The sequence below is a fragment of the Corapipo altera genome, unplaced genomic scaffold, assembly GCF_003945725.1.
Source record: "Corapipo altera isolate COAL_440 unplaced genomic scaffold, ASM394572v1 165, whole genome shotgun sequence".
Taxonomy (NCBI): Eukaryota; Metazoa; Chordata; class Aves; order Passeriformes; family Pipridae; genus Corapipo; species Corapipo altera.
This window is the reverse complement of record NW_020884954.1, coordinates 1124049-1135528: the sequence shown is the minus strand read 5'-3', so window position 1 is coordinate 1135528 and position 11480 is coordinate 1124049. Positions and strand designations below refer to the sequence as shown.

Below are 11480 nucleotides of genomic sequence, written 5' to 3'. Positions count from 1 at the left end.
AGAGGCTGAGGGAGCTGGGGCTGTTCAGCCTGGAGAAGAGGAGGCTCAGGGGAGACCTCCTCACTCTCTACAACTCCCTGAGAGGAGGGGGGAGCCAGGAGGGGTTGGTCTCTTTTCGCAGATAACCATCAGCAAGACAAGAGGGCTCGGTCTTCAGCTGTGCCAGGGGAGGCTTAGGTTAGATACTAGGAAGAAATTCTTTACAGGAAGGGTAATCAGGCATTGGAATGGGCTGCCCAGGGAAGGGGTGGATTCTCCGTCCCTGGAGGTTTTTCAGAAGAGACTGGATGTGGCATCAGTGCCATGGGCTGGTAACCGCGGTGGTAGCGGATCAAGGGCTGGACTTGATGATCCCGAAGGTCCTTTCCAACCCAGCTGATTCTATGAATCCCACAGGGAAAAAAAACCAAACACGGGGAGACGTGACAAGCCCCGTACCTTCCACGGGGCGCCAGCGCTGCCCCACCGGAGGCGGTGCCGGTGCCGGGTCGGCCCCGGGGCGGGGGAGCCGCCGGTCCCGCCCAGCCCCGTCCGGGGTTCCCCGGCGCGGCGCCCGCCGGGAGCCGCAGTCCGGACAGGGCCGCCTCAGCACCCCGGAGCCCGCGGGGGGAACCCTCGCTTCCTTCCCGCCGGCCCCCGCGCCCCGGCCGCGCCGCAATGGGCTGGGGGTCGCGGCTGGTCGTGCTGGGCGGCCTGGCCGCCTGGGCGCAGCGGCGGCGGGCGGCGGCGGCGGCGGGCCGGGATGGCGGCGAGCGGCGGGAGCTGGAGCTGAGGCTGGTGCAGGTGGTGTTCCGGCACGGGGCGCGCACCCCGCTGCAGCCGCTGCCGGGGGCCGCGATGGTGAGCACGGCACGGGACCGGGGCGGGACGGGCGGTGGGTGCCCCGCGGCGGAGCTGCTGCCTTTGCTTCCCTGATGGCAGCCCGCTGGTTTTAGGTTTTATTTTCCCCTTCCCGAGGGGAATCGATAAATTTGCTCCCCTCGGAGTAAACGTGGGGGGGAAACGCGGGGATTTGGGAGCGTGGACCCCCGTGCATCCCGACAGGCTTGGGGAAGCGGCCTAGCGGGGAAGGGCCTGTGGGCGCTGGTCCACAGCAGCGGGACATGAGCCAGAGTGTGCCCAGGGGGCCCAGAAGGCCAGTGGCATCCTGGCCTGTATCAGGAACAGTGTGACCAGCAGGATCAGGGCAGTGTTTGCCACCCTGTACCCGGCACTGCTGAGGCCGCACCTCGAGCGCTGTGTCCAGTTCTGGGCCCTCACTCCAGGAAAGACACTGAGGTGCTGGAGCGTGTCCAGAGAAGGGCAGTGGAGCTGGGGAAGGGTCTGGAGCACGAGTCCTGTGAGGAGCAGCTGAGGGAGCTGGGGGTGTTTAACCTGGAGAAAAGGAGGCTCAGGAGTGACCTGATAACTTTCTCCATCTCTCTGAAAGGAGGTTGTAGCCAGGTGGGGTCGGGCTCTTCTCCCAGGCAACTTGGACAAGAGGAAATGGCCTCAAGTTATGGCAGGGGAGGACTGGGTTGGACATAAGGAGGAATTTCCTGATGGAAAGGGTGATTACACATTTGAACAGACTGGTCCCTGCAGGTGCTTAAGGATAGACTGGTTGTGGCACTTAGTGGAATGGTCTAGTTGCCGTGGTGGTATTCGATCATAGGTTGGACTTAATGATCTCAGAGGTCTTTTCCAACCTAACTGATTCTGTGAACAACTGCTTCAGCTGCCGGGAGCCCTCAGGGGCAGGATGCAGGGATGGGGCAGCAGTGGGGATAACACTCAGTACTGCAGTGCCCATGGACTTTGCTCCAGGGCTGAGCAGCCACCTTCCAGATGGTGCTTGGCAAATGTGCGGCTCCTGCCTTGGTTTTACCACAACTGATACGACTCTCCCAGCCTCCACTGAGGCAGCCTCAGGAGCTGGCAGGTGTTAGTTCAGGTAGTTTGCTACAGCAGCTTTTCAGTGTGCAACAATGAGCAGCAATTGTGATTTCCTACAGATCTTTCTCCTGTAAGGGGAGGAAAGCAAGTACTGCACTTCCTGCAGATCAGGCCTGCAAATCCAGAGCGCAGCACTGCTCTCATTTCTCTGTGAGCTGTCTGAAGAGATCTCTATGGCAAGGCAGCACAGCATAACACTCCAGCATTGGTTTAACGCTCTTAAAAGCCCTTGGTGTAATGCTCTTGAAAGTTTTCCGCTGAAGCACTGCTTGTTTGTTTGTTTTGAAGCAGGTGGAATGGCATCCCACTCTTATAGATGTACCTGCCAAGACTAAGTTTGATTACAAGGTGACTAACCTAAATGGAGGACCTCAACCTCACTCACCCCTTGAGGAGCAATACAAAAAGACCACATTCAAGGTGAGGCTCTCTTTCCCGGTGGGTTCGTGTTCCCTCTCTAGACTTGTTTGTTTCATGAGTCCACTGGAGACCCTTCCTGTTCTTTGCTCTTAGGGTGGTGCCATTGCAGGACAGCTGACAACACTGGGCATGCAGCAGACATATGCCCTGGGGGAAAGGCTGAGGAGAAGCTATGTGGAAGAAGCCAACTTTCTTTCACCAACATTTAAGCCTGCTGAGGTCTTGTGAGTCTCTCAGTTCCCTCCTTGGCCTTCTCTTGCTTCCTCTCTCCTAACAAATAGCCCTGTGCTAGGGAAACTCTCTGACTAGCATACCCTTCTCCACCCCACAGCAGACTGGCTGGCCCCTGGGCCTTCATCTTTGCTCAGCCTGGTAGTTTAGAGCCTGGTACTAAAACTCTCTCGTGACACAAAGCATCCAATTCCCCAGCAGTGCTGAGAGTGATGCCAGGGACAGGTTCATCTCATCCAGGTTTAGCCATTGACAGTGGTCTTATGCATCTTTATGGTTAATAAAAGAGAAACAGGCATTTCTGGAGCACAGTTGAACTCACTGTAAACAGCTGAAGTTCAGGGAGATGAAGCAACCCCTGGTTGCTGACATCACTAATGCTGGGAGTGTCTGGCTTAGGATGAGATTAAAGTTACACCACAGAAGTGCCCGTTTGTTATCTCCACTATTTCTGAAGGGAAGTTAAAGGGCAGTTCAGATGTAGGTGTCTACTTAAGATAGCTACAGTGACAAAAGATGAATCCCACCACGGGTTTCCGAAGCCACAGTGGAAGCAGAACCCTCAGTTCCAGCCAGCCCTCCCCAGCTGCAGCCGCGCTGACAGGAAGGAGAAGATGCCACTTCACAAACTGCTTTCTCTCTTTCAGCATCCGTTCCACTAATATTTTCCGGAACCTGGAGTCCACACGGTGCGTGCTGGCTGGGCTGTACCAACAGCAGAAAGAAGGTTGGGGAGACTTCTGAACAGTGCCTTCCTTTCTTTGCTCAGTCCTCCCTAGATGCACGCATCTTGCGCACCCCAGCTCTCCCTGGCTCCTAGTTGTTACTTCTTCCCCGGTTCCTTGCACTCAGCCCCCTTCCCCGTGCTCTCCTGGCTCTTTGGGCTCTTCACCAGCTTGTCACTTCCTTGCTCTCTTTGTGTGTCTTTTCTGCTGCAGTTTCAGAGCTGCTGGGGCATCAAGAGGGCAAAAAGTTCTAGGTCCAGTGTTCATGAGATGCACATCTGAAAACGGTTTCTCAGAGAAACCTGAGTATCTTGGCCAAGATCCTTCACAGGTTCGGTATCTGGAGTAACTTCCACCTGTATCTTACAGTTGGTAACTACTTGTATGCCCTAGAAATACGCTCTGCATTTTGAAGATCTCACCTCTGCTCCTTCCATATTCAGTTCCGCAGACAAGCCCAAGTGACTTGCCAGAGCTCCTCACACCTGATGACACAGAGACTTAATTTTTGGCACTTACAAACACTAAGAAAAACGAGCACACAATTAGAAAGCTTTGCGAGGTTCACAGCAGGCATCCCTGTCAAATTCAAATTCACAGAAACCAGCACAGTGGCTTGTGTTGCAGGTGATGCCTGGGGGGGGGAAATTGCTAGTTGACAACAATGCACTTGAGCACGAGGGCTGTGAAAGGGATTAAAGGGGTCCAAAGAAATGCACAGATGCACTGCTGATCACAGGAACTTCCTCCTCATTCCACAGGATCTGTCGTCATCGTCACTGATGAAGCCAGCTCTGAAATACTCTACCCCAACCTGCACAACTGCCAGCGCCTGAAATGCCTGACCAGGTAATTGCCGGCAATACCTCCCCGTGTGATTTCACTTCTGTCTCATTTCAGCAGCAGTAATTTAAAACAGCACGTTTTTTCTTCCCATTTCCCGATTTCTTCCCCTGCCACTTACAGTTCTTTGGGAACGCTTAGGTAGTTGTATAAAACACTTGGTAAAGCGGAGTTACACACCAAGCAGTGGCACCAGAAGAAAATAAAGTAGAGACTTTTTTTCTTGAAAGACCAATTTAATTTAGTCTGTGTCTAGCAAACGCTCATTACTAGCTAATGTACAGCTAGTCTGTGGCATTGCTGCAGGGCAGAATTAATGTCATCTACATTCCTCAACAAGCCTTTCAAGTGTGAACATATTGGGCCTCCTTTTTATATTCAGCTTCTGGTTTGGGAGTTATTTCAACATTCCGGTCACATTTATACCTTGAAGAAACTGAAATATACCCAGCCTTGATACATTTAACAAAGACTAATGAAGTAAAATAAGGAATATCCTACACAGAAAGAACACTCATGTTTGCAGAGTCAAGTACTCTAAAATGCCTCTGCCAGGTTGGGCATGGGGTGGAAACTGAACAAGAGAGGCAGATGCATTACAGCTTGCCTGGATTATCCATTACCATATTTTTGTCCAAAATTCAGGAGTTGTCAGAATTCACTTGCAAAAGCTCACTATATAATGCTTGACTCTGCGGGCAAAGGGCTGTTCTAGGCAGTGGTGAGGTGACAGCCCACAGAACCAGTACATTCAGCCTCCTCGAGTAACATCAGCTGTTCAAAAAGCGGGTAAACTGCAGGGTCTTCTGCTCTCTGCCCACTAACTGAGCACATTTGGTGACCATGTCAAGGTAGACTTTTTGAGCTGCAGTAAGAAGCACTGCCTCAGCTTACAGGCTGCCTAGGAAATACACAGCCAGCATGGGTATTCTCAGCTAAATTTTTTTTAAATACAATTTAAAACAGCGTAAAGATGCAAATGGCTTCTACCAAAACAAAAGGTGAATTTAAGCTGCAAGTGAATTATCTAGGTGTTCCCTTTTTCCCACACCACACAGCAATCAGTTCAAAGCTTCTACCCTTCCTTCTTTCATGAGGCAGTTAAAGGCTGCTCCCTGAAGACACAGACATGTACAGTTCCAGTATGACCAGATCTCTTAACTGATACACAGCCCTTGCTTATGGGAACCACTTCTGAGGTGTTCACATTTTAATTTTTCCCCCTGCCTCTGTGAGAGCAGAGAGCCAGCTCTGATCCTTGACATCTAGATACATTATCTGTCCTTCCTGCAACTCAGACTCCCAACATCAGGAGTCCCTCAGTATACTGCAGTGCTTCTCTTCTACCCCTCACTGATGTGAGACAACTCCACAGGGCTGGGTCAGAAAAGCCTGACAGAAAAGATAGGAAGCCTGGGGGTGTGACAAGTTTTTGGTTTTCTTAATTCCCTTGCAGGCAGAAGTGTAAGGATGCTATGCATCAGCCAGGTATCTCTGATGACTTGAAAAAAATTAAGAAGATGATGGGTATTGATGGTGATGAGTCTGTGGATTTTTTTGTCCTCCTCGATAACATTTTTGCTGAGCAGGTGAGCCAAGCAGTTCTGTTGCACTGTCACAGGAAGAACATCCCCTTACCATGCACAGGGAGGAAATCACAGAGTGCCAACACCCATGCATAGCAAAGGGTACCCACCCCAGTACCTTTCTATGCAATCCAGAAAGTTTATAGGAATAGCATGGCCTTTTTAAAAAGCAACATGTGGAGTCAGCCTTGCTGTAGGATGGATGAAGACTCATCTCCAGTATTTATTTTCTTACCTGGAAATCCACTATTTCTTTCAACTGCAGTATAGAGCTAAGAGAGCAGCTGGGCCTGTCTTGCCCCATTTACAAAGTGCTTTCCCTTTTTTGGCACTCAGCACCTGACAGTCCTCCTAATCCTGGTTCCAGCACAGTACCCGTGAGCCGGATTGCTTCTGCTACTGGAAGGAAGCTGGGCATATTTTTACCCCCCTTTAGTACCTCTTTTTTGCTGGGGCTAATGGTAATTGATGTGGCTGCCAGCTGAATGTGGCCCAATGTGTTACACTCCCTTCACACAGCAGTGTATCAAACATCCATCCTTTCGGTGCACAGAGCAAGGCTGTATGTCCAAAACCATCCTAAAAATCCTCAAGTGAATACCACAGTGCAAATGGTGGGAACACGAACAGCAGTTTTCTGTGGGCAGTCACCCACGTGTCTCCAGGCTGGGTTCAGAAAGGGTCAAACCCTGTGGCTGTGCTGTGTCTTCTCCCTGCAGGTGCACAATCTGCCAAGCTCCCCAGTGCTGAAGAAGTTCCAGCAGACGGTTGAGCGCCGATCCGTTGACTCCATGCTCTTCTTTCTGGAAGAAAGTTCAAGGTAATTGCCTGCACCCATGCCTCCAACCTCGGGGGTTGTCTCACCCAGGGGTGGATGTGCTACACCAGCTTCTGCAGCGGACAGAAGCCCCTTCCAATCTGCTGCATTCCCCCACCAGAGGCTCCTGCCCGCCTCATGAAGTTTGTGCCTCAGCCATTTCGGTAAAGTCCAGTGCCTTCAGTCAGTAACATGAGCTAGGGGAAAGGAGTCCACACTGAGGAGGCCAAGATGTGGCCTTACCTGCTGTTTTGTTGATAGTCTCTGAGGAGCAGTGCTAAGCCACCAAGGTTGAAGGCCTCAGTTGCCACAGTGTTGAAGTGAACCTGTGTGTCAAAGGCAAAAGCAGAAGAGAAGAGGAAATACTTCCAGCCCAGGCCCCGAGGCTGCAACAGCCCTTGCAGATGCACAAGCACAATGTGAATTCCAACTTGGGAAGTTTATCCCAGGGGTGGTACCTGCACAGCTGGGCTGAGAAGTGCTAGTGCCAGCGGAAAAGGTGATGCCAATCCCTGCACACAGGTAACTACTTGCAAAAGAATGTGCTGCTACATGCAGTTAATTGCCTCCTGCACAGTTGTTCGTAAAGGTCGGCTGAGTTGCCAGCCTAGCAGTCATCTTCCTTTCAGATCCATTTGCAGCTGCCACATTCACCAGCTCCAATCAGGTGATGGTATAGCACTGCCTTTTCTAGTAGGGTAGTTGCCCTTAGTCTTTTCTTTAAGACGTATTAGAGATCTCAGGTACTGAAAGACTGATTCCCCCCATTCCCACAACACCCAGGAGAGCCAGTCCCGCTCCTCTTCCATTTCCACTGACATACTCATTTCGGTAGAGGGAGTTTCTTCCCACCAGAAGTTGTATAAAAATCACCTCTTTGTTCAGTGCGAGGATAAAAACTAATTTATGAATTATTATTATAATGGATAGCCACCACCTTCTTGAATCCTGCCCCTCCCCAACAAAGACCTCAGCCACTTCAGTTGCTGTTTTGCAGTCAGCTACTGTCATCTTCCCTAGCTGAAACCCATGCATCCAAAAATCACAACCAGGGAAACAAAACAGTGTAGAAAACAATCAATGAGCTTCTAGATTTCCCTTTGTGTGGGCCACACCTCGTGATACTGCTTGCTAACACCTCTCCCCTCCCAATCTGCAATCACATTACAGTGGTGACTACACAACCTCTGACCTAAAAATTAACCACATTAATTGCCCTGAACAGTTTGTGGAGCTACACTCCACACATGTTATCAATTTATAATAGAAAAGAGGTTCCCAGGTGTTCATATGCAATTGTTTGAAAGCTTAAAAACTAGTAGATTTGTTTCTGCTTCTTTTCTAGAGAAGTTATCAAGATGAGTGTTGGTCTCCTCCTCAGTGCCTTACAGAAGAACATTAAAGCAGCAATAAATCCCTCGACTCCATCTGAAAAGGCCAGGTACAGGGCAAAACTCCAACTGGTATAAATTCTGACTTGATGTCAGTATGAACCTGGTTCAGAAAGATACTGAATGTGTGGGATAATGAGAATGAGTGCTCCTCTGGTAGAAAAAGCACGAGTGCTACTGGCTCTCCATCGAGGAACACAGCTGAGACATTCTGTGTTTGGTTTTGGGTTTTTTTTCCAGAAAGCTCATCCTCTACGCTTCTCATGATTCTGCTCTTATACCTCTGCTGTTGGCACTGGGCACCTTTGATGGCAGGTGGCCACCTTATGCTGCAGATGTGACCCTGGAGCTGTACCAGCACCGCCGGTCCAAAGAGTGGTTCGTTCGCACGTCTTACCGTGGAGAGGTAAGATCGTAAAGATCTTGGGCTTTTGGATTTACCATGCAGCCAAAAAAAAAAAAAAAAAAAAAAAAAACAGCTTTGGCAACCCACGAAATCCGTGATTCTGTCTCTTTGCTTTTGCAGGAGAAAGTGGTGAAAGGATGTAAAGCAGGTCTCTGCCCACTTGAAGAATTTCTAAAAGCTCTTTCACTGTATTCGGTCAGTCCACAGGAGTACAATAACCTGTGCTCCAAAACATAGGGGAATCAGCAAACTGACTGATGATTAAGCTGTTTTAAATTAAAATTATTTTATTGCCACGATCTTTGACTGATTTTCTTTATAATCTTGCCAGCCTTCCCTATTCCAGAGGCATTTTAGACGAGGGGACTTTTTCCTACCAGACACAGGGTGGCACAGTGTCACTTCACACTGTTAGCAACAAGATGAAAGAAGCCACATGACAGAATGGCTCAAGTTCACTTCTGAGGTAGCCACACAAAAGCACAGAGAGGCTGAAACAGCAAGGGACACAACAGACCATTTCAAATTGTCCTGCTGCTTCAGGAATACGAGAGAAAACATACCTCTTCCTGTATGCTGGGACTGTGGGATGAAGCCCAGCGTGCTGTGTGCTACCAGACTTGAAAGCTTTGACATAACAATTGATTTTATGTTTGCCAAACTGCAGAAGCCATTGTGCCTTTCCCTTTTTTTTGGTCATGTTGGAGGGTTGCTCTCTGCAGACAGATGAACCAAGCAAATCGTGTAGCACTGAGCCACCCCATCTTCTTGAGGGCATTTTTGTGCACAAAAAACATCTCCAATGGGACAGCAGGCCTCCAAACCTCCTCCCTGCACTCCTGTAATTATGGAAATTCTGCTGTGCACATGCAGAACAACCACAGTGGGCCAAATACAAGAACACACACTCTTTGGTGAACTCTGCTTAATATGCTTTAAACAAGGAAGTCTGGGGAGTTCAGCTGGGAATTCAGCTTTGGGCAGCATTGCATCTATTTTGCACTTGCTGAAAGAGGAATACAACAGAATAGCCAGCAGAAGTACTTCTAGCTGAGATGATGACACTTTCTCCTGTAAGGCAATACTAGGGATCACTAGGTTGCCAAAATCATAAAATGGTTTGGGTTGGAAGGGATCTTAAAGATCACCTAGTTCCAACACCCCTGCCATGGGTGCCACCTGATCCACCCTGCCATCTGATCCACTAGATCAGATTGCCCAGAGCTCCATCCAGCAGGGCCTTAACACTTCCAGGGATGAGGCATACACAGTTTCTCTGGGCAACCTGTTCCAGTCCCTCACCATCCCCATAGTAAAGAATTCTTCCTAATATCTAGCTTACATGTCTCCTCTTTTAGTTTAAAACCGTTCCCCCTTGTCCTATCACTATCTGCCCATGTAAAAAAAGTCACTCTCCCTCTTTTTTATGAGCCCCATTTAGGGGCTTTATCAATATCACTGACAAAGATCTCAGTTTTTCAATCAGTAAATAAAACTTGGATCCTGACCTACTTTCTTTGGCATAGGTAAAGGCTAAAATAGGGGGACCACTGATTGAAATTGGCCCTGCAATTTTGGTTCTGCGTTACCCCTTCCCACTTAGTGAAGGCAGACTGCAGTGATGTTAATGTAATCATTGACAGATATGTGACTGGAGGCACTACAGCACCTTTCCCCCGAGAAGCGTGGGCTGAATTTACCTCTACTCTTTCATTAGCCTGCCCCCACCACAATTACATGTTGACACCACGCACAGTGCACAGAATAATTTGAATACTTAAATACATTGCTGGAGGTCTCACTGAGCTGCCATTAGAAGCTGTCAAAAAAAGCAAACAAAACATTGTTATTTTCCATCAAGTTTTTTTACACAGCCTAAAACCATAATGCCATCATAATAAAAATCAATGGCCCTACCCTTGCTTTAAGAACGGTGTGTTCTGCTCTGATCGGGCTCTCCCTTATGCACAGTTTCAAGTGTTTGGACAACAGTGATGAAGATATTAGGCAATATGATGGCAAGTTATTTCTAAGGCACGGACTGCTTAGAAAAAGGCATCTAGAAGCTTTGGCCATACCAGTGAACAAAGGGGGAATTCACACACCTTCTGTTAAAATATAACTAGGAGCATCTCCCAGCAAAACTGACCAGCAACCAGGTCAAAAACTGCAACACAGCCAAGACCCACAGCACCCAGCATCGCCAGTTGTCCTAGTGCAGGTAAGATTGTTACAGGACGCTGCATTCACACTGTTAAAATACTCCTATCACTCTAGGCAGAGTAACATACATTTCAGTGACAGCAGAAGACCTCAGGAAAGCACGCCAGCTCCCTGGCAGTGGCTAGGAAGAAGGCACTGCTGGGAACAGGCTGCTTCATCACTGTCTCTGTTACAGAGTTTCTGCAGTGCCCTCTCTGCCCTGCTCCAGCCTTACCCTTCCCCTCAGTGTGGGAGTGGTTGGGCCATGCATTGGTCCATCCCACTGAGCAATTCCACGGTAGTTGTGGCCCACAGCATGTAAGAGGATTTATTTCTGACCACAACTAGAGTAAATAATCACTTCAGAACAGGATTGGTTGGACAGTGTGGAAGAGTTTTAATACCAAAGGGCACAGGTGAGTGGGAAGTGCTGAACTGCAAACATGGCATGGAAAAGCTGAGGCATTTCTGAGAACGTGGAATAAAAATTCCCAGAAATCAACTATTTCCCAGTATCCCAGAAAAAAAAAAAACAAGCATCGCTTTTTTTCCTGCATCATTAACCATTTTTAGGTTAAGAATTACTACCCATGGACACAGTGAAGTACACTCTGCTAAATACAGGCCTGTATCAAACACGGATCATTTCTCCTCGAGGAGGATCACAGCAGGGAACAGGTTTCAGCCAGCAGCCTGCACGAGGAAAGCATTCACCATCACGAGCGCAGAAGGGCACCGCCAACGAGACGAAGCCTTTCCTGTGATCCCAGTGAAAACCAGCATAGCAGACAGGCAGCTCCACAAAATTAAGCCCTGCATATCCTGTATTTGCAGTAGTCCCAACGGTCTGGCACAAAAAATGCTGTACTGCAACTTACCCCTCGGGAAGAGTCGGGCACCCCCACATCTACTCTGAGTCAGGAC

General features: G+C 49.1%; 1 protein-coding gene across 2 annotated transcripts; it reads left to right on the top strand.

Annotated features, from left to right (window-relative positions):
* Positions 1-625: 625 nt before the first annotated feature.
* ACP6 (acid phosphatase 6, lysophosphatidic) lies at positions 626-8670 on the top strand. 2 transcript variants are annotated; one of them, XM_027663632.1, is made up of 10 exons: positions 626-840; positions 2227-2355; positions 2449-2579; positions 3234-3313; positions 4073-4160; positions 5611-5743; positions 6460-6560; positions 7903-7998; positions 8189-8354; positions 8475-8670. In XM_027663632.1, exons 1-10 carry the CDS (start codon positions 658-660, stop codon positions 8589-8591), a joined length of 1224 nt encoding a protein of 407 aa, XP_027519433.1. In that variant the 5' UTR covers positions 626-657; the 3' UTR covers positions 8592-8670. The 2 variants fall into 2 exon arrangements, with proteins under 2 accessions (XP_027519433.1, XP_027519432.1); XM_027663631.1 differs by having other exon boundaries at positions 2224-2355.
* The last annotated feature ends 2810 nt before the right edge of the window (positions 8671-11480 follow it).

Coding starts and splice junctions, on each gene's coding strand:
- ACP6 (XM_027663631.1), top strand. CDS start 658: ATGGGCTGGGGGTCGCGGCTGGTCGTGCTGGGCGGCCTGGCCGCCTGG. Junction 2,356..2,448: donor ACAAAAAGACCACATTCAAG/GTGAGGCTCTCT, acceptor CTTTGCTCTTAG/GGTGGTGCCATTGCAGGACA. Junction 2,580..3,233: donor TTTAAGCCTGCTGAGGTCTT/GTGAGTCTCTCA, acceptor TCTCTCTTTCAG/CATCCGTTCCACTAATATTT.